The 22,276-nt window shown below is 56.8% G+C and overlaps 1 protein-coding gene across 12 annotated transcripts in view; it reads right to left on the reverse strand.

Annotated features, from left to right (window-relative positions):
• Positions 1 to 22,276, reverse strand: part of PPFIBP2 (PPFIA binding protein 2) — a 147,810-nt gene that overhangs the window by 13,592 nt on the left and 111,942 nt on the right. For 8 of the 12 annotated variants that reach the window (XM_047753405.1, XM_047753411.1, XM_047753409.1 and 5 more), the window contains 12 exons: positions 22,048 to 22,140; positions 20,021 to 20,132; positions 17,308 to 17,369; positions 16,245 to 16,320; positions 14,563 to 14,798; positions 12,058 to 12,125; positions 10,537 to 10,594; positions 9,599 to 9,640; positions 6,516 to 6,651; positions 5,374 to 5,406; positions 4,743 to 4,884; positions 3,900 to 4,028 (listed from right to left, as the gene is read on the reverse strand). In XM_047753405.1, coding sequence (XP_047609361.1) covers positions 3,900 to 4,028; positions 4,743 to 4,884; positions 5,374 to 5,406; positions 6,516 to 6,651; positions 9,599 to 9,640; positions 10,537 to 10,594; positions 12,058 to 12,125; positions 14,563 to 14,798; positions 16,245 to 16,320; positions 17,308 to 17,369; positions 20,021 to 20,132; positions 22,048 to 22,140 — 1,187 coding nt within the window. The remainder of the gene's footprint in view (positions 1 to 3,899; positions 4,029 to 4,742; positions 4,885 to 5,373; positions 5,407 to 6,515; positions 6,652 to 9,598; positions 9,641 to 10,536; positions 10,595 to 12,057; positions 12,126 to 14,562; positions 14,799 to 16,244; positions 16,321 to 17,307; positions 17,370 to 20,020; positions 20,133 to 22,047; positions 22,141 to 22,276) is intronic. The other 4 variants (XM_047753412.1, XM_047753413.1, XM_047753407.1 and 1 more) reach the window with 4 other exon arrangements.

The raw sequence follows: 22,276 nt of genomic DNA on the forward strand, positions 1-22,276 counted from the left end.
TTTCTGTTGTGGCTCAGCGGGTTAAGAATCTGACTGGTATCCACGAGAATGTGGGTTCGATCCCTGGCCGTGCTCGGTGGGTTAAATGATCTGGTGTTGCTGCAGGCTGTGGTGTAGCCCCCAGGTGTGGCCTGGATCCGGCGTTGCTGTGGCTGTGGTGTACCTGACAGCTGCAGCTCTGATTCGACCCCTAGCCTGGGAACGTCCATGTGATGTGGGTGTGGCCTTAGAAAAATAAATTAAAAAAATTTAAAAAACACCTCACAGAGTTCCTGTCGTGGCACAGCAGAAACGAATCCAACTAGGAACCATGAGGTTGCGGGTTCGATCCCTGGCCTCCCTCAGTGGGTTAAGGATCTGGCGTTGCCGTGAACTGTGGTGTAGGTCACAGACAAGGCTCGGATCCTGCATTGCTGTGGCTGTGACGTAGGCCGGCAGCTGTAGCTCCGATTAGACCCCTAGCCTGGGAACCTCCATATGCCGCTGATACGGCCCTAACAGGACAAAGGACAAAAAACAAAACAAACAAACAAAGAAACAAACCTCAGAGTTTAAAACCAAGTTAAAAAAAAAACAAAAAAACAAAAACACTGAAAAATTTTAAAGCAAAACAGTGAATGAAATCACAAAGTAAAAATTGATGAATTTCGTTAAAGACAAAACGTAAAAATTTAAACATCAAAGTGAAATTCTGCAACAAATCTAAAAATTAACTTGTCACAATTTTTAGACGTGGCTTAATAGCTTAATATAGGAAGAACAGATAGAAATCTGTGCCATGAAGTAACTAAAGAAAAGATGAATAAATGGGAAACTATGCACATAAGTCACAAAAGAAGACGTAAAATGACAAACATGTAAACTAAATTCACAATAAAAATGTAATTTATTTTGCAGTAGAAAACTTTAAACAAAGAAAAGCTGCAAAAACTTTTTTGTGGGCGCACTAGGCATGCATGGCACAGCTGCGCCAACTGGAACGGAAGTCGGCAAAATGGGGGAAACTAGTAACACAACTTATGCTTCTTTTTTTTTTTTTTTTTTTTTTTTGCTATTTCTTGGGCCGCTCCCGCGGCATATGGAGGTTCCCAGGCTAGGGGTCCAATTGGAGCTGTAGCCACCGGCCTATGCCAGAGCCACAGCAACGCGGGATCCGAGCCGCATCTGCAACCTACACCACAGCTCACGGCAACGCCGGATCGTTAACCCACTGAGCAAGGGCAGGGACCGAACCCGCAACCTCATGGTTCCTAGTCGGATTCGTTAACCACTGCGCCACGACGGGAACTCCAACTTATGCTTCTATAACCTGGGAGAGTTCCTATAAAATGTGAGTACCAAATATTATATTTAAAACACAGATTGGGGGAAAAAAGGATTGGGGCTAGAGACTTTCGCCAACAAAGGACTTTTCCTATAGGAGTGTTGGTGACAGTATTTTATAAACACACCAGGGCCCATCAGCCATAATGTACATCACGTCTCTGCTCCAGAGCAGCAAGGGCCTGTCTCTCCCACCAGGAAACTCGGGTTCGTGGCCGCAGGCTCGGCGGCGATCAACACAGATCTCACTGGGCCTTCGTTCCCAGTCTCCTCCTCGTCCACTGTCACGGTTAACAAAGCAGAGGCCGCCAGACAAAGCAGCCCTGCGGCGGGAGCTGCCTTCGGCCGAGCCCGTTCCCGGCACTGGCTACCCCACACCAAAGTCACCGGCAGACCCTGCGTGGACTCCCTGACCGCGCGGCTCACTCTCAGGAAAAACACCTAAGGGTCTTGGCCAAGCACCCACCCACTGACCAGCGATCCCCCTTCAAGAATCAGCCCTCGGAATTCCCGTCATGGTGCAGCGTAAACGAATCTGACTAGGAACCATGAGGATATGGGTTCGATCCCTGGCCTTGCTCAGTGGGTTAAGGATCTGGTGTGGCTGTGACGCAGGCTGGCAGCTGTAGCTCCGATTTGACCCCTAGCCTCGGAACCTCCATATGCTGCAAGTGCAGCCCTAAAAAGACAAAAAAAAAAAAAAAAAATCAGCCCTCAAGAGAGATGATATATGAGAAAAAGGATGTACGTATATGTATAATGGGCTGCGCAGCAGAAACTGACAGAACGTTGTAAATCAACTATAATAAAACAAATTTTTTTACAAAAAGAATCAACCCTAAAGAAAAGCCAGAAGATTAATCATTCAAGCTTATAGTGGCTTAATTTTTAATCTAAGAACCAGAATCAGAATCTAAGAATCAGAAATACTAATGTCTAAAGTCGGATGATCACAGAAGGGAAACAAGCTTCCTTCGCTCATCTTCTTTCTTTCTCTTTTTCAGGGCATGCCTGCAGCCTCTGGAGGTTCCCAGGCTAAGGGTAGAACCGGAGCTGCAGCTGCCAGCCTACACCACAGCCACAGCCACACCAGATCTGAGCAGCATCTGCGACCTACACCACAGCTTGTGCCAATGCCTAATCCTTTAACCCACTGAGCGAGGCCAGGGGGATCGAACCCACATCCGCATGGGTACATGGTTTGTTACCACTGAGGCACGAGGGGGCGTCCGATGGCTCTGAGCTGGGCTCTGCCTTCTCAGACCACGTCCTTAGGTTCAACAGCCTCTACAGCTAACGCTTTTCACGCATTTACACTTGTGAGGCGAAGGGTAAAAACCCTACTCCACGATCCTGGGGGAGCAGGTCCAGGAGGACGGGTCTGGGGACGGCCGCCTAAGGTCCCGCGTGCGTACACAGGCGCTCCCGGAGAGGCCTAGAAACCGGGGGGGAGGGGGGAAGGGGGGTGTGCGCCCACGAGGCTCTCGCTTTGCTGGGGTCTGGACCACACCGTCCTCAGAACGAAGACGGGAGCTGTGCACGTCTTACTCGGTAACGACCTGCTCTTGGCACCGCGTATGGCATCTCGGACGGGTGAAACCTGAGACCGTCAAGCCTTGCTTTTCACAATTTGGGGACATTTCACCTGTCACAGTCCAATCCTCGGGAAGCCCCAAAGCCTGGTCTCGGCTGAGGGGCTCAGACCTGCGGGCTGCTCCGCTGGAGACAGTGCACTGTGGGGGTGAGTGAGGGGGGCAGAGGGGACCGAGGGGTTTTCCTAAAACACGGGAGGCAAAGGTTCACCCGGGCAGGTGGGAAGCAGGGAGCTCTGAGGACGGGGGAAAAGCTGGTGACCAGAAAGTGTCCACCAGGTCACCTTTGGAAAAGTCTCCCTTCTTTCATGCTCTCTCGTGAGGGGTGATGGGAACCTCCACGTAAAACTTCCCTCTGGGGTCCCTTTCCAACCCCCTCCAGGAGCGTTTGGTACAGTGGGTGCTGAGGGATGACTGCTCCAGCTGCACCCTGTGCAGAGGCCGGTGTGGGAGGAGGAGGGCCCGACGCAGAGGCAGGGTCCGGATCTCCTGGGGAAGGCGACCCCTGCAGGGGTTAGACGTGCGGTAGCTCCTGTGATCCCCTAAGAGCTTTAACACACACTGGTTTGACACACACACACACACACACACACACACACTCTTCACAGATGAGGAAGCTGACGTGTAGCAAAGTTACAGCTTGGCTCGGGGCTCAGCCCTCAGAAGCTGGAAGCTGCTGAGCAGAAATTCCAACCTAGGTCTCTGATGCCAGAATCTGTGCTCTTAAAGGCTCCTTTCCAACCTAACAGGGCCCTGCCAAGAGTGACGAGGCGGTGCAGAGCTGCGGGGTCCTGGGGGGTCCTCGGAGCCGGGGTGCCCAGCTCCCGCCCCAGCACCTCTGGCCAAACCTCAGCGCACCAATCGGGAAGCAGGGGCAGTGTCTGGAAAGGCCGAGTCGCTCAGCCGGGGCCCCTGCCTTCGTCCCCCCTCCGCCCTGGCCAGGATCTGACACCCTTCTTTGTAGGTGCACTGGAGGGTCCTTACCATTTCTGACCCTTGGGGTCTCTGGTCCTAGAGAGCCTCGGCCCAGCGGTTGCCCGGAGCCCCCCTCGTCGAAACTCAGCCACCCCTGGGGCATCGGTGTTGAAGTTTCCCGACTGAGTTCTTCGGATTCTGCGTGGAGAGGAAGCCGGGAGTCTGTCAGGGGCAGGCTGAGCCTGTGGAGTCAGTGCAGCCCTCCCCCAGGGGGGCACAAGCCAGGCCAGGGCCCCCCCCAGGCCCAGCACCAAGACTGATGACAGCTTCTCGTGCAGACCCTCCATCCTCACCCTGCCCCCGGGACTGGGCCGCCCTCCGGGGGGGGTCAATATCAAGGATGCCCCCTCATTTCGCAGACTGTGTCAGCAGAGCCAGCAAGTACTTGGCTTTTTTTTTTTTTTTTTTTTTTTTTTTTGCTCACTGTATGAGGAAGTTCCCAGGCCAGGGATCGAACTTGCACCTGACAACAGGGAGTTCTTAACCCAGGGAACTCCTTCTTTAAATGTCTTAATTTTTTTCAAAGATTTCTCAAGACACAGACTGAGCCGGGAGGAAGCCACTGGTGTCGTGGGCCTGTCTCTCCGGGGCACACGCGGTGTAGGTGTGGGCCACGTGCTCGGGGTCTGTGGGATGGATGGATCCAGGCCGAGAAGGGCGATCGGGAGGCAACCAGCTGTATTTAGTGTGTGCGGCTCCTAGTGCTCGGTCTCTGCGCCCTAAAGCTAACCCGGCATCTTCTCGCCACACCCGACCCAGTTCACTGCTGTTGGGACATCGCCCTGAACAGGGCCTGCCCGCCCCCAGGAGTATTAACTCCCAGCAACAGGATGACAATTGTCACCAACTTACTTTCCCCAGAATTTCTTGATGCCTTTGGGACTCCGTTTACCGTCTGGGGTCAAGGGCGACTGGGGGCTGGACTCGGTGCCCGATGACGTGGAGGAGAGGTCAGTGGCCACGGCAGTATCGTCCCAACCACTTTCTGTGTCTCCTGCGAGGGAAAATGAAGGGGCGTGTGAATGACAGGAAGGACGCGGCCTCTGCAAATCTCCCCCCAGCCTGGGCCATCCCTTCGGGAGTCCGAAGCCTCCCCGGCTCTGCCTCCAAGAGTGCAGAGCGCAGCTCGGGGCACAGGCGCACCCCGGGCTTTCTCTGAAGAGTTGGTGAGCTTAAGGTTTCAAATCTGGGCTAAAGAATGTCTTAAACTGAGAGTTTGGGGTCCCAGCCTTTGCAGGGTCACTCTAGCAAGGAGCTTCCTCTCTTCCCCAAGGGAGATACTGGAATGCAAGTGGGGGAGGGGGGCACCTGCCTGACATCTCGGGAAGGGGCGGGGCCAGAGGAGGGGCGGGACCTGGATGACCAGTTGGGAAGGGGAGGTGCCATAGGAGGGGGCAGGGCACCTGGCTGACCGCCTGGGGAGGGGAGGGGCCAGGGGCGGGAACAGGGCGTCTCCCTCCGCCTCACCTGGAGGGCACAGTACCTAATGCAGGGGCACTGACACTCCGGCCACGACCTCCAGCCAACCAAGGAGCAGAGAAGCCACATGAAGAAGCAAGAGAGGCCCAGCAGAGTTATAGGGAAGCAAAGAAATAAAAAAAGAGTCATCGAGCAAGAGGGAAAAACTCCAACAGAAAGAAAAATAATCCCACCAGGAAGGATGGGGGGCATCGTGACTGAGCTTGACCTACGAGGTCACTGCAGCGAGAGGTGGCCCTATGTGAAGGACCAAAGCTCCTGGTGTCCCCACCTGGCAGGTGAGGCGTGCACACACAGGGAGGGGGAGGTCCAGGGGCTGAATACACCAGGCCACCCGCTGCTCTCAGGCTGGAGCCAGGGCTCAGGGGGCCAGACTGGAACGGTCCAAAGCTTCAGCAAGTCCATGGTCAGAGTGTTTCTAGGACACACTCTTCCCAGGGCTTCTCTGGAGTCCCTGCAGCCCACAGCAGCACTGGCCAAGGGCAGAAGGCAGCTCTGGGAACAGCTGGGGAGAGGGCGTCGGGGGCAGGGAGAGCTCTGTCAGGACCAGGACGTTCCCTTCTGGGCCCTGTGATCTGCTGCTGCTGCTACTGGGGACGCACAGCCTGCTGGGCAAAGACCTCCACGGCTTCAGATCCTAAGCACCCAGAGGGTCCCTGCAGCCGGGCCTCCTTGCCCGCTGGCCACGGAGTCCACTCTCTAAGGGAGCACCCTCCCGTGGAGGAGCACCTGACATCCTCCTCTTGGTGACAGAGAGGCTGCAGAGAGGAAGGCAGAGCCAGGAGAGAGCAGGTCAGAGGACAGAGTGGCGGGTGTGGCCAGGGAGGGCGGCCTGGGGCGTCTGGGAGGGAGGGAAGGAGGAAAGGTGGTGGGGTCTCAAGACAGGAGGAGTGAGAGGCGGTAGGAACTGCAGCTGGAAGAAGGTGGGCACACACCCCGGTTTTCCGGGGCGCTGAACTGTCTCTGGATGGAAGCAGCGTGCTCAGCCAGCCGGCGTCTCTGGACGTGGGACCACCCTGAGTTTCGACTTGCCCGTCCACCCACCACCAATGCTCCCTGGAGTGGGCCGTGCGGGGACCTCATGCAGCTGCGGAAGTGCCGAGGCCACGGCTGCAGAGGTCGCCAGCCCAGGGCCTGGACACTCACTCAGCCTGGGCAGGCTGCTCCCTGCGGGGTCAGGTGGGGAGGTCGTGGGAGATTTGGCAGCCTCTCCATTGGGCGTGGCTCCGGAAAGCTTCCCAGGTAACGTGGGGTACTTGTGCTCCGCCAGGAGAGGGCTGTCCTATTGGAAGGGGAGAGGGAGAGACAAGGGGAGAGAGAGAGGGATTTGCCCTCGGTCTGGACGTCTTCGGAGGCAGGAACCACTCCCTGTCTTCCAAGACCTTCGGCTGATTCCAAGACCCCTCAGAGATCATTCAATCCAGGCCAGGAAGTGGGGCCAGAGCTCCGAGAAAGAGAGAAACTTGCTCAAAGCCACACGCACAGTGAGATGGGGACACAGCCAAGCCCCACTCGAGGGCTGACTGCAACCGAGTCCAAGCAGCAAGGGGACGCCTTTGCCATTTTGCTCAGAGGCTCAAAGCGGTAACAGCCATGGACCACCGAGCCCTCCGACTACACAAGCCAGAACTCCAATAAAAGCTCTACCTGTTGCTTTATTGTATTTTTATAACACAGCGTATCATCCATTCTATGTATGTATTATAACAATTATTTTGAATATCAGGTTAAGGTGAAACACGAAAGGAAGCAGGCACTCAGAGGAAAGCTTTCAACAGAGAGGGGGCCAGAGGCCTACGTGCCAGCGCTGAGCCCCCCCCCCTAACTGAGGAGCACAGCCCTGCACGAGGTTCAGCCCCGGTGCAGGGGGGCCTGTGCCTGGACCCCGGCCACAGAAAGGGTCCCAGAGATACAAGGGGATTTAAAGGAGAGGAAGGCTTGCACTTATCGGCCAGGAAGGATTCAGGCGGCCCTAAGGCCCCAAACCCGAGGGCCACGCAATGGAACACATCGGAGTGAAAAGAGGAATGAAAGTCACCAAGGGACCCACTTGATTAGGCCCCGAAGAAAGGCAGCAGACGGACAAAACCCGTTTCAAAACCGACACATCAGAAAAGCAATGGGGGACTTCAGCAATGGGGGACGTCTTTTCAGGTTTCGTTTCATTGACAGCCAAGCGCCCAACCCATGCCGAATTCTCTCTGCTTACAACACCAGGTCCTAGAAAGTGTCACAAATCTTGAGTCACTGAACCCTGAATGCTCATCCTCCCTCAAGAAGCTCAGAAGGAAGCGAGATGGCAAGAGCCAGGAAAATTCTCGAGGGGTTCTGAAGACACGGGCTGGTGAGCTGGAAATAACGGGAGCCTTGAGAGAGGGAGACCGGACTGTTTTTAAGTTCATGGTGATTCCCTGAGGTACAGAAAGTCTGCAGCTGCGAGCCAACCACAGGCTCCTTTGCAACCCCCCGGGACACCTGTAAACACCCAGTCCCAGGCTCCCAGGCCTCAGGGAGGGCGCCTGGAGTGTGTGCTTCTAACACGCATCTCAGGTTCCTCAGATGCACCTCAGACCGGGGACTACTGCCTGCAGGGAAGGCAGCATTAAAACATTTCAGGAACTAGAGGGCCTGGCTCGAGCTCCACTCTACACACAGAGATGTGGGGTGGGAAGCCCCTTAGGAACTGCTGGTGGCATCACACACGCCCCCTAAGGCAGGGCAGCATCAGCCAAGGCCTCTGATGAGGGCTGGCCTGGGAGCTCACAGAGGAGCTGAGACATCAAGAGGGCAGAACGTGCCCCAAGGGCGGGCTAAAGGCGCGCAGGCCCGTGAGAAAGACAACGAAAAGGCTCAGCTCCGCTCAGCCAAGAAAAGAAGCCGGGAGGGAAGGATGCTTGGCCGGAGAAGGTGGTGCCCCGTCAGCACACGCCCCAGAGGACACAGAATGCCCGAGGCCGGTTCTGTGCCTGTGGTCCCCAGAAGAATCTTAGCAACGGCCCGGACATGCCAGGAGGTGACAACAGCTGACAGCTGAAGACCCGGCTGCCCCGCACCTGAGCCAGAGTGACCCAGGCTCCGAGTCGGATCGGCTCATTTCTAAACGGAGAATAAGGATCCCTGCCTCTGGTCGAGCACACGGGGACAGCACAGGGACAGCACGCAAACAGAGGCACAGAGCACACGATACGCCCAGGGCCTGGAGGGACAGCAGTAACCACAAGATCAGTCCCTGGATGGAGGCAGGCGTGAGGCACACGGCACCCAGAACACCAGGCTCCTGTGGTCCAGGCACGACGTAGAGGACGCACTGAGGCCCCGTGCTCATCCGGAGGAGACCGAACAGGAACTTAAAAGGCTTGTGACTGCTGCACCTGAGACGAGGATGCTGGACGCAGAGGGGCGGGGACTTAAATTCTAGAGCTGTCAGCGGCGGGGAGGTGACAGGTTCGTGGTGTCGGCGGGGAGGGCGGATCAGGGAAGCACATTCCAGGGGGCACCAGAGGTGTGTCTGACAGACAGAGCGGGGAAGGAATACCGAGGGCGTCTTACAGTGTCCTGAGCCCCCAGCCACTGGGAAGCAAGAGCCAGCCACGGAGGTCCGAGACACGGCCTGCACCGTGGCGGATGGCACTCCCGTCTCTTTCAACCATGACTTTGAGCGCAGCAAGGATGAGAGCTGCACACCTTGCTCTGTGGTGCAGGGATCCTAACACTTCCCCCCTCAGCCACCAGCTCTACACTGCCTTGGTTTTGTTTTGCTTTTTGCTTTTTTAGGGCGACACCCGTGGCTACAGCCGCCAGCCTATGCCACAGCCACACAGGATCCAAGCCGTGTCTGCGACCGACCCCACAGCTCACGGCCCTGCTGGATCCTTAAGCCACTGAGCAAGGCCAGGGATCAAACCCGCATCCTCATGGATCCTAGTCACTGAGCCGTGATGGGACCTCCCACCTTGCCTTGTTAAAGAGGAATTTCTCAGAGCCTGTAGGACAGAGAGATACTAAGAAACCCTGCCCCACAGATGATGGCGTTGAAAGCACAGGATCCAGCTGGGCACACACGACAAGAAAACAGGAGAGGACACTTCATCTTTCCTCTCGCCCCCCCCCCCCGTCCCCCCCTTGCAGGTAACATGTTTTAAGGCGACCAAAGCTGTACTTGCCAAATGAAAAGACTCTAGCAAATAGCACAGCCTCACATAGCCGACAGGGACATGCAGTTAATGTACCTTGGGTTCTACCACTGGGGACAGCTGGTTCCCATCGACACACTATAGGGCAGGAAGGAGGGTTTCAGGGACATGGAGAGAAAGAGACCTGCGTTAGTCACAGCCGCCCAGGACCACCTGCTCCGTCTGCCGGGCTCGCCCCCCGCCCCCAAGTTTACGTCAGGTCATCACCATCTGTGGAGGACACACGGGTCCCTGTCCAGCCTCGAGGACAGACTCCCGGGCAGCTACCAGCAACCTGACCGGGGACCGAGGGGCACGTGGCTGTGAGAGCAAAGCCACCAGTGGCTCCAGCCTTGCTGGTTTTCCCCTGTATCTTCAGGGAGGCTGGCGAGCTGCTGGACATCAAGGGGTCGATGCAGCAAAGTCTGTGGACCCCAACCACCTCCTGCTCAAAGCCTGTGACCTGCCCTTCCAGCCCAGGGGTCACCCACCTGGGTCAAGGGCTACTCTCTGTAAGGGGCACACAGCCATCTCCTGTCCTTTTCGTCTCTTTAAAAAACTTCCTCTCCAAGCGTCTACTTTATCCCATAACCCACCCCCAGGGCCAACTCCACCCATATCCCGTCCTCATTCAACGGCTCCACCACACTTCCGAGGGCCCTGGGGACACAGGGCCAGGACCCGAGGACCTCTCCGGCTCCATCTGACTCACGGCTCTTCCCTTAGCGCCCCCTGCTCCCACCGTTGGCCCAAACCTCCCCGGGCCTCCTCAGCAGCTTCTCCCATCAGCAACAGGCAGCGTGTCCTGAGGTGCCCTGCAGCCAGGACACCTCAGCCACAGCCGACTGGTTTGCCCAAAATGTCCACGTACTTCCTGCCCCACCTCCCACTCCCAACCCCACGAGGCAGGGACTAGGACTGGCGCGTGTGTCCCTGCACCGTGCCGGGCACAAAGAAGGAACCAGTTATCGTCACGGATAGACTGAGGGGCTGACCTTATCCACAGATTCACCTCTCAGGTCTTCAAGACTGCAGGAGAGCTTTCTCTGAGCCCTGGGAAAACACAAAGGAAAGTCAGCAAGGAAACAGTTCCCAGGGAAGACGATGCTGGTACCACTCATGCAGGGGACATCTCACAGGTTTAACCAGCAGTCTGCCTCGGGCTCAGGGTCAAGGTCAGAAAAAGCCCAAAAACCATACCCTCTCATCAGAGCCATTACACCTCAGAAGACACACAGGCCCTCTCTGAGGATGGCCTGGTCTGACAACGTGCTGCTGAGGACACAAATCTAAAGCCCCTGGCGCTTCTCGAAGAGCCAGAAAACACTCAATTCGGTTGGCTCGACGGCAGCTGGCTGTGGTGGGGTCGTAAAAGGCCCGTGTCTGTGGAGTCAGAAGAGAGGCAAGGCGCCAACACTGCACTGTCTGGGCGTCGAGAGTAATCCAGGGCGGGAGCCGCTGTCGCCCTGGAGCAGAGACCAACCCATCAGCCACACTTGCTAGGCTCCTCCAAGGTGCAAGGTGCGCCCCGACCAGTCTGCTCAGAGCAATCTGCTCTCTCGGGGGCCATTCTGCAGAGAGGGGCACCGAATGAAAAGAGAAGCAGCAACGCCAGCAGCAGTCACAAGGGTCTCCTTCCGACAAGCCTCCTTGGCCGAGACGCGTCTCCGCTCATGGGAATACGTTAGCGTCGGTGGGTACATTAGTCTCGTGTGAGTCCGGTCAATGTGAGTCACTCAGTGTTGACGCCCTCCTGGGTGCACTCATAAACCCAGCTTCTTATTCTGCCCTCCCCGATACTGCTGCTTTGCTCTGGGGCTAAAGGCTCAGGGAACAACGGCGTTCGGGAAAGTGGGGCTCTGAGAGTGCTGGCTCTGGAGCCTCAGCGCCACTCTAGGGAGGCCTCCACGCTGCGTGCGGCCGTCTGCCCCAGACACCCTGGCTCAAGGACAGCCTGCTCCTGGCAGGGGTGCCCCAGATCCCCGTTACTTGGAAGCGTGTTCTAAAGAGCTGATGCAGGGAACTAGAAACAGGTTCATTTCCGAGGGAATCAGTCAGGCAGCAGCCAAGTGACCCCACAGGCCAGCCCGTCATGAGCTCATTGCCCTGTGAAGCTTCCCCAAAGCAGCTGGACCAACCTCCCCGCGAGGAGCCCTGGTCCTGCCCGAGGAGCATCGATTGTCACAGGGCGAGATTCCCTCTGAGAGCAGGAAAGACAGCCCGAGGGGCTGTCGGAAGGGACACACACATGAGGTTCCCTGAGGAACCACTGGGGGGCACAGGCGAGGCTCCAAGCCCTGGCAGGTCTTTTCTCAGGACACTGACCCACCAGGGCCTCACCCGTGGGAAGGGAGGCCCCCTGCCCCTGCAGCCAGAGGAGGTAAGATGGCTCATGACGCTCCACCACCGTGACCCCACTGTGGCCACTGCTGGGGCCTGGAGTGCTGCCCTGACAACAGAAAGTGGCTGTGCCCCCACCATGTCAGTGGCGTCCTGAGAGTGCTTGCGCCTCCTACCTGGTTTCCAGTGATTTCTGCGGTAGTGGAGGTGGCCCCGTCGTGGGAGGGCTGCATCTCGGAGACAGCTGCACAGGAAACAAAGGACCGTCACGGCCTGGAGGCCACCGGCCACCCCTGCCCCTCTCTGGACACGGATGCCTTCTGAGGAGCTGCATGTCCACCCCCGGGCACAGCCATGGCGCTACGCCCACTCCACTGCCTTAAGATGCCCAAGAGGAGGATCTGCTCAACAACCTTGGCCAAGGTGCCTCTCCTTCCAGGGTCTAGGACATCCGAGCAGCAGAGGCCTGAGAAGGCCCTTCGAGACCTGAACGCCTGGGGCCTCTGCTGCCCCCGCGGCCCTTTCTAAGCTCAGTTCTTCGGCTTCTCCCTTCGGTCAGTCACCACACACCCTTTCAAAACACTCCTTGCTGACCTAAGGTAGCCCAAGTCAATTTCTGAGTACAGCGAGCCATACTACAATTCACACAGTCGCTCAACAAACTTGAGCAACAGCTACTGCCTGCCAGGCCCTGGGCTGGGCGTGGGGCAAGCACAACACACCCCCCCTCCCCCGCCACCGTCGGGGAGGCTGATAAGTTAATTAGGACAAAAGATCAAAGACGAAGAAAAAAAATGGAGTTTCCGTTGTGGCTCAGTGGAAAGGAATGTGACCAGGATCCACGAGGACACAGGTTCAATCCCAGGCCTTGCTCAGTGGGTTAAGGATCCAGTGTTGCTGTGACCTGTGGTGTCGGTCACAGACATGGCTTGGATCTTGCGTTGCTGTGGCTGTGGCACAGGCAGCTGTCGCTCCGATTCAACTGCTCTCCTGGGAACCTCCATATGCCTAAAAAGACCCTAAAAAGACCAAAAAAAAAAAAATCAATGCGAGATGTTCTTCTGACATCAATACCTATAAGAGGGGACAGCGGGGAGAGAGGGGACCCTTTTTGTCGGTGGGGAGGTTAGGAAGGCCTCAGAGGGGAGAACACTTGAGCTGAATCTTGAGAAATGCGACTGGGCTGAGCGGGGCTGGAAAAGGCACATCAACGGTGGGGCGAACAGGAGCTACTGGTGGTGGATGAGGCGGCAAACCCACGGCATCACTGGCTGCCCAGGCTGCCTCTTGCTCTAGAGTCGAGCATCTTTTTGGTCGACGGCAGAAAGGACCCTGGCATGATATACGCACAGCTGTTAAAGGCCTGGGCTTGGGGTTCAGGTCCGAGTGCCACCGTTTACTTGCTGTGTGACCGAGAGCAGATTACTTCCCCTCTCTGAGCCTCAGCTTCCTCACAAGAAAGGAAGAGTCCCAATGGGCTGTCATGAGGAGCCAGTGAGGCGAGTCATGCACTGTGCTCACCACGGGGCCCCTGAGAGGAGCCGAGCAAGTGACAGTCACCGCTGTTCACTGCCAGCCATCTGGAACGCTGCTGACTCCCTAAGAGGGCCACTGGGTGACACTTGTGCTCTGCCATTAATTACGAGGGTTGAGCTGGACCGCTGAGATCCCTTTTCAAATTTTCTTGTAGTTGATTACACTGCTGTGTTAATTTCTGCTGTACAGCAGTGGTTCCGCTATACCTAAATTCTTTTCCATTGTGATTTTTTATATTAAAGTATAGTTATTTTAGGGTTATGCCAATTTCTGCTGTACAGCAGAGCGACCCAGTCACACATATATCACGTTCCTCTTCTCACACAATCTTCCATCGTGTTCTACCCCAAGACACTGGATACAGTTCCCCGTGCTGGACAGTAGGGCCAGTCTGCATCCACGACGGTTTATCACAGGAGACTGAAGACAGTTCCCTGTGCCGGACAGGAAGGCTTGTTGTTCAGCCATCTGACGTGTAATGGTTGGCACTGAGATCCTTTTGAGAATCTGGAGTTTCCAGAACCATTTAGATCCTGGGCTGAAGCCCCTTCTCCCCCTGAGACCCTTGTGCACGCGTTTTCCGGCCAACGTGCACCTAGACTGAGTCCAGAGAGACTCAGAGAACTGGACCCGATTTTAAACCAGAACAAAGGAAATCTGGTTCCTTTGTTCCACAGGTATTGAAATGGGGGTGAAATGGGGGTGCATCACTTCTAAAGGCACAGTTATCCCTCCAAACAAGCAAGATGCAGTCACTCATTTAACAAACATCTGTTGAATTCTCCTGGGCATCCGCCGTCATTACAGATGCTGGAGAGGCAGCGGTACGTAAGCTGAAGCACAGCGGGGGCTGAGCTTCTATCCCAGAGAGGAAAGGCTCAGACAAGCCAGGAGGCAGTTAAAAAAGACATTTCCTACCCTTGGACGTCAGCCGCTACCACACTGTCCCTCCCGACAGGAAGCCAGGCCTGTACCCTGTGCGCCCATCCTGCCCCAGGGCTCTCCCCCAGGCCTCGGGGGCCACTGGCTGATTTATTTTGTGCCTGTCAAGACTGCCGTGGCAGGTGTCTGACCAGACCCTCCCCAGCCCAGGGCCGGCTCCAGGGGCCTGCTAAAGCCCCACGTCCAGGGAGCAGATGCAGTACCTCTGGTTTAAAGGACTCCTCGGGGCCTTTGTTTGCACTGTTCCACTTCCGGAAGCTCCCCTCCAGGTCCTCCTCGTTGACGGAGAGGGTCCTCTCTGCAGGGCCTGGAGGCGTCAAGGCAGGAGAGATGACGGCTCCTTGTTCAGGAGCCTCTGACTGTTCCGCGGGATCCTCACGTGATTTCTCCGGCATTACACGAAGGGACGCACAAGCTCTGCAGGGCACCCGGGCAAGGGCTGCCGCGGGGCGGGGGGTCACCCCAAGGTCAAAGCTCACACGCGGAACAGGGAGGAGGCCCCACTTCCAACCTTCTCGTTCCGTCTCACTCTTGGCCACAGGCAAGGAATGCCCTGACCAAGATCCCAAACAAAGGAGGAGAGGAAATCGGGCTGTGACATGTGCAGGGCTGGTGGTGGCCTGGGTGGCAGCCCGTCAGCCACAACTCAGACCAGGCGTCAGTTCCTCCCAGGAGGCAGCAGCAGCTCCGCTGGAAGGAGGGGCTCCTGAACACCCTCAGGGCAGCCCCTCCTGGGAAGCAGCTGCTCCCTCAGTGTCTGCCAGGTCAAGGGTGTGACCAGCAAGGCTGGCAGCTGGGCGCAAAGCCCACAGTGCCCACAGGGCACCAATGCTGCCGCAGTGTGGCATTCAGCCTGGGCAGCGAGACAGAAGCACCGACAGCTGTCCCCGCCCTGTGACTTCCTGTGGGAACCCAGGTGCCCCGAGGCTCCAGGAAGGCTCCCCCAAGTGTTGGAGTCAGAGGGGAGGCCTTTAGGTTCTCCTGGATGTGGACAAGCTCTAATCCATGGACTTCAGATCCACTTTTTAATTACTATTTTTTTTCTTTTCAGGGCCGCACCTGCGGCACATGGAAGTTTCCAGGCTAGGGGTCAAAGAGGCGCTGCAGCTGCCGGCCTACACCACAGCCACAGCACCACGGGATCCAAGCCGCATCCGCGACCTACACTGTAGCTTGTGGCAACACCCCATCCTTAACCCACTAACGGAAGCCAGGGGTGGAGCCCGTGTCCTCACAGAGACGACGTTGGGTCCCTAACCCTCTGAGCCACAACGGGACCCCCTTGGATCCAGATGTGACTGCACTCACTGGCTCTACAAGGCGCCCTTGGAAGATGGACAGTCCTTCCCAGGGTGGGCATTCCCAACGGCTCAAGGCGAAGGCTTCACGTCCTCAGCAATCGGTATAGTCCCTGCAGTTCTGCCCTGCCTGCCACTTGATAAAATGTCTGGAAATCCACAGCTGCCCATTTCCCTCCATCCAGGAGCGTCCAGCCCACCCGCCCCCTCATTCCCCCCGCCCACTGCCCGCTCCCCCTACCCCACCCTGCTCCCTGCTCCCACTAGAGCATTTTTCCAAATGAAGACGGAGGCTCTTCCGGCAGGGCTGCCTGCATTTAACACAGAGATGGACTATTTGGGGGAGAAGATAGTAAGTCCCCCCCCCCTGCTTTTTTTTAAATTGACGTAGAGTTGATTGGCGATGCTGTGTTAGCGTCTGGTGCACAGCCCAGCGACAGCTCTTCAGCGACACCTCCGGCCGCTTTCATCATCTCTTATCACAAGCCATCGAGCAGACCGCCCCGTGCTACACGGCAGGACCCTGCGGTCTGTCCATTCGCACACGGTGCGCGTAGCCGTGGGTCCCGGGCGCCACCCGCTCTTACCTGGAGTCGCCATCACCATCTCCTTCATCCGCCGGTACTGGTTTAACAGCCCAGTGAGCTCCTCTATCCGGCGGTCCTGTCACAGGGCCAGACACAGGGCTGTGTCAGCCACCACAGCACCTGAGGCACGGCCATTCGGGGGCCCAGGCTGGGTTCTGGGCCCGCTGGGAAGATGCAGTGTGGGGGACCCGCGGAACATTCCAAAGGGCCCCTCCCAGAACCTGGATTCCCAGGGGCCTGCCTGCACCTGAAGCTCCACGTCCAATCTCTAACCAGAAAACAGTCCCTGTGGGACAAGGCCTTCGGGGGCTCAAACGTTTCCAGAAGCGGAGCCCACTGTCTTCCCACCCTCCCGATGTCGCTACGAAACCTGCCTCCTGGTCCCAGTGGGTCGTATTTCCCCGGATACCCGGCCTGTCCCTGAGGCGTCTGACATTCCTCACCTGACAGACCAAAGTCCCAGGAGGGGTCATTTCTTTCAGCAAAGGCGGGGGACTTGGGAGGCCATGCAGACCCCAGAGTTTGATAAACCGGGGCGCGACCCTGGCTGTGCCATCTACCATCACCCAACCTCGAGCAAAACTGCTTGGCCCTTGGAGTCTCGGTTTCCTCGTCGGTGACATGCAGGGTTGTCACCCTTAGGGCCGATGTTTGCCAGAGACACTGTCGTTACCGCGGGGGCTGGCCTGTGGTTACGCGGGGATTCAGTGCGAGGCAGGGAAGGCTAGCCATGCACGTGGGAGACGGGTGGACTGCGGCCGAGGGGTGCTAGGAATCTGAGCAGCAGCGATGACGCTGGCAGCAACCTCAGGGCTGTTTTCCCCTCTACCAGCATGAACAGGCACAGCCTGCATCTGCCTGTAGGAGATTCCATTTCAGCAAAGTTCCCAGGCATCAAAGCCAAAACAGGTGGCTGGGCCGAGTCTCCAGGAGGCAGAGGCGGTTCCCCTGACACTTCCCTGCGTCAGTGGCCTGATGGACACAGCCATGCCCGAACTCCTAGGGACCAAAGGGACCACACAGAAGGAGGAGAGTCGTCGGGGAAAGGACAGGGCCATCTCACCTTCTCCTCATTGGCAACAAGCAAAGTCTCCATTCCCATTTTCAGACGCTGAATTTCTTGATCTAAAAGAATTTAGGCGTAGGAAGAACTGTTTCCGTAAATGCAGACAGCTAAGATGCTAAGACTTTCCATGCAAATGACTACAGTGCATGGGAGCTGCCTCCCCTCTTTAAAGAGCCCAGGGTGGTGGCTGGCAGTCAGTCTCATCAAATATTTGTTGGACTATTAAGCAAATGAACCAGGTATTTTGTCTTCTCTTTACAGATGTGTGTGGGGAAAAACCAAAATGCCCTTTACTCAGAGGGGACAGAGGCACCCCAAATCTTTCACAACCTCCCTCCCACAAGGAAACAGACACTTGTCCTTCATGCCTGGGGTAGGGGTGTACCCGGGCAGCTAACGAGTTTTACTGAGAAGCATCCAGCCCCATGGACGGTAGCAGAGGAGGACTTAAAATGAGAAAATATAAAATCTGTGGCTGAAGGGAGACAGGAAAACAACGATTATGTCAAAAGAGCTGGCTACTTGGCTTTGTTTAGAAGGAGACGGTCAGATTGACTGACGCTGTCTAGGCGGATCTGCGAACGCGTTCAGACACGCTCCGCAGGTCAAGAAAACAAACTCAAGTCTTCATAAACCTGCGGAATTTCCCTGCGGGCCAAGGGGTCTCCATCAGCCTGTGGTGGACAACACACGGCCTTCTCTCACTTGGGAGCCAACAGGGACTCTCCTGAATTCTTCCCAAACTCGTCGGCAGAGCCAGACCAAGGGCCAAAGTCATTCTGCCTAAACCATGGAGGTCTAAGAATTGGCACATAGTTAAGTTTAAAAAAAAAACAAAAAACAAAACGGAGTTCCCGTCGTGGCGCAGTGGTTAACGAATCCGACCAGGAACCATGAGGTTGCGGGTTCGATCCCTGGCCTTGCTCAGTGGGTTAAGGATCCGGTGTTGCTGTGAGCTGTGGTGAAGGTTGCAGATGTGGCTCAGATCCCAAGTGGCTGGGGCTGGGGCTGGGGCATAGACCGGCAGCTACAGCTCCGATTTGACCCCTAGCCTGGGAACCTCCATATGCCGAGGGAGCGGCCCTAGAAAAAGGCAAAAAGACAAAAAAAAAAAAACCCTACACTCATCCCCAAACTGGGTACTACAAAGAGACAGAGACACTCGCATGCAAAAGGCACAGCGACGAGGGGACAAAAGTGTGTACAGGCCCCCTCTCCTTTCAGGAGGCTGGCTACACCCAAGAGTAGGAAGAACAGACGTATGGACTTGGTGTAAACAGTCGTAGGGACTCATTTTCAGAGGAAGGCGCAGAACCAGGCCCGTTATCTTAGGCTCTTGGCGGCTGAAGATAACTCTGCTGCCCAGTTTGTTGAGGGGAGGCTGGTAGGCTCCAGACGAAGCCTGAAGAACCTCCACCCGAGCAGCAAATGACGCAAGGACGCGTTCCAGGAGGTACCTAAGGATGGCAAGGGCCAGGGCCTGCGCGTCTCGGACTGTGGGGGTTCAGGGGTACAGGGGGAAGCCTGCCTGGCCAGGAAGTCATGGCCTGGGGAGCCCTCTGTCCCAGGTTAGCGTCACAGCCAAGCTAGAGCACCCCGGGGTCTCTGGCCTCCACGTTAGGCTTTGGCAGGTAGGTGACACACTCCAGTGGCTTGGGATGCTGGTGGGGGGCGAGCATGGGGGTCACTGATCTCCTTCTTTAGCCGAAGCCATTGTTTCATGGCCGCTCGGCTCCCCCACCCCAGCCAGGGATCCCACTAAGCTGTGCCAAAGCCAGAGGCTACGGTGGGGCCAGTCCTCGGGGCTGGCACCCCGTCCAGCATCGTGCTGCAGCTGGGGGCACGAGGAGACGTCGGAAGGAGTGTGCTCGCTTTGCACACAAGGCAAATAGCTGTAAGCATTACGCCCACACTCATGAGACTATCTGAGAATGTACCCCCTATTTTTCATCACTGACCTCCCGAGAGGCCCTTTATCATCCTTCCGCTTACTCGGTAAACCCTTCCCAGGAGCCACGGGCTGAAGGCCGCGGGGGGGGCTCTGGACTCAGTCTCGAGTCAGACACTCCCGGCCCTGGAGGGAGGACGACGGCCTGTCAAGGGGACCCCGCAAAAGACACCACGGATCGACTCCAACGAGAGCTCCGCCAGAAACAAGGAGGAGGCGGAGTCTGAGAAAAATGGGCTTGGGGGACCTACTTGAGGCAGGTGGCTGGGAAAGGTCCTCTGAGAAGGGACATTTACGTCGTGACCCGGAGGCTGAGAAATAGGGCATCTGCTTGGTAACCTCAGGCCCTTGTGTGAGCGTCCAGCAGGGACCCCTTCAGTGACTGAGCGAACGGCTAAGCCGCCCCTTGGATGACGACACAAAGACAGGTCCTTCCAGTCGAGGGACAGGGCGAAAGCTCCAGAGGCGGCCACGCAGAGAGCCGGTCAGAGCGCATCTGAGAGGAGCCTTCAGAGCCGAGTCTTCCAAACAGGGGAGGGGTTCGTGGCAATGATGCCCCAAAAGAGCTGGGCTTTACAGGCTCATGTGTGCACACACACCCGCTGCACGCCTCCTCTTACAGGCTCATGTGTGCACACATGCACGCGTGCACACACGCACTGCATGCCTCCTCACACAGCCACACACATACCCGAGACACACGCGTCCGCTCATGAGAGCGGGACCAGGGCCAGTGCCTTCGGTCGCAGTCGGGCTGGTTACCTTTCTCCGCCTGGTCGCCGTGCAGAGCTGCGGTCCGCGAGAGCTGGCTGTGCAGACGCTCGATCTCTGCGTCCTTTAGGGCCACCTGCTCTTGCAGCTGGGCGACCTCAGCCTGGAAGAGCAACAGAGGAGCCCTCGCAGCTCAGAGGGACCCCAGTCCCCGACGAGCACCTCAGGGCAGAGCCCAGGGCCACTGAGTCCCAGGACATGCCAGGAGATTGTGAGCGAAGGTGCCAGGTAAGCAGCCAGAGGTGCCCCCTCTGCCCCGGGACCCTGTGCTTCCGGGCCACTCTGAATCCGCCATGGCTCCGGCCATCCACCTGCTCCTTCTCCTGCTTCCTCCTGCCTGACCAGGGCCTTTTCCTCCCCTGCCTTCTGCAGCCCAAATGCCACCGAGGTGGGAGGGCTGCCCTTGGTCCAGACAGACATGGTTGGGACATGGTCCCCCCTCTCCTGCCACTCCTGCGGCAGCACGTGTGCACGCGTTCCACTGTGAGGCATACGAGCAGCGCGGACCAGACGAGAACGTGTGCGCAGAGGGCTTGACCCCTTCTCGCCCCGAGGAGCGGCTCCAGTCCTGGTAGTTATTAAATAACCCACCGAATCTCAAAGGTCTACAGGCCAGGGCGAAGCACGCAGGTGACTTCAAAGAGCTGTTTGGTTTTACAATAGAAGGCGGTGTGCACCCGTCCAAAGGTTTCACCCAGACAGGACTCGCTCATGCGAGGGAATCACCGGGAGGGAGGGTTCTGAGCTGCCTGGAAAAATGCTCCGAGAACAGGGGACAGGGAGGCACACACACAGGGACCCTTCGATAAAAACAGAGCTGTGGGGAAACAAGCGGCTGTCTAGGGTTGCTGCTGACCCGCTGAAAAATCTTGGGACAGTTACCTAACTTCCCTGTGTCTCAGTGTCCTCGCCTGTCAAACAGGTAAGAACGTTCTTTACCTTAACACGGGAGAGCCCTAGAAAGCCCCGAACACCATGTTCAGAGTTTTAATGGCACAGTACAAAGTTGTGTATCAATTTTCAGCACCAAGAGTTGGGGCGGAGAGAAAGAGAAAGAGCAGAGAGAGAGAGAGAAAGACACCAAATAGAGAAATGCCTGGAAGGAAATACTAAGAGCAGTAGCTCCTGGATGGTACATGAGTGATTTTTTTATCCCTTTAAACTTTTTATAAGGAGTATTACTGGGTATATATTCATTAAAAGTTACAGAAGAAATTAAACTAAAAGTACAAACCAGATGTTACTTCTGAGAGGAGAATGCCTAGGGGACCATCTGCTCACACGAGTGGGTGGCACCGCCGAGCCCTTGGGGAAGGTGGGGTGCACCCGCCCAGGGCAGCCCTGACCGGCTGACTCCTTGGGCAGCAAAGCTGCTTCAGGGTTTCAGAGCATCCGCCCCCCCCAACCCCTCTCCTCCCCCAGGTCTAACTGTGTTTTAAATCTAACACTGAAGCGACAGCAAATTCGCCATTTTTAAGTACAGTGTCCCGACCCAATCAATCAACTGACTGTGGGTGGAATCCATTTCCACGAGGAGAGGAGAGGAACGAAGAAATAACGGAGGGAGGGAAAAACGTACTTCCCACGGGAATGCATCACTGGGGGCCTTAAGAGAGCAAGCTCCCCAGTTCCACAGAAACACGGTTTGGTTAAAAAAAATCCCAAGTGTACAGCATATCTTGGGGAAGTGCTAAAAACACACACATCTCGTTTCAGAGAATGATGATTAGGGGCTGCTCAGCTTAATGTGCCACAGCCAGGACAGTACTGGCAGCCATCTGCCCGGGGACCTGTCGCTTGCTCGCTCACTCACAGGGCCCCTGCTCGGCCCAGTGTCAGCCTGGGGACCCGGCAGAGGCAGCTCCTGGTCTCATGGGCTTTCCCGAGAAGACCCTCCTGGATTAAACGTATCCGCCTGCGCTGTGGGCACACGGGGGGGTGGATGTCCCTTGCTCAGGTTCAGGCAGATGCCCCCCTTGGGCGGGCACCTCTCCACGGCCGTCGGGACAGCCTCTTACCTTGGTGGCCTTCAGCTTCCACTCATACTGATTCCGTTCGTTTTCCAACTCTTCCACCTTGATTTTGAGGTGCCGGAGCTCCTGCAGTAACTCCTAGAGGGATGAAGAAGAGAGAGCCTGGTGGGTGAGGAGCAGAAGGTTCCCGGACCTATGGCGCTGGATAAGCACATGCACATGGGGTGCCCAGCGGGGGCCCCCGACGCCAGGCTACAGACTGGGGCTCCAAGCT

This window comes from Phacochoerus africanus, chromosome 11 (genome assembly GCF_016906955.1).
Source record: "Phacochoerus africanus isolate WHEZ1 chromosome 11, ROS_Pafr_v1, whole genome shotgun sequence".
In the NCBI taxonomy this organism is placed as follows: Eukaryota; Metazoa; Chordata; class Mammalia; order Artiodactyla; family Suidae; genus Phacochoerus; species Phacochoerus africanus.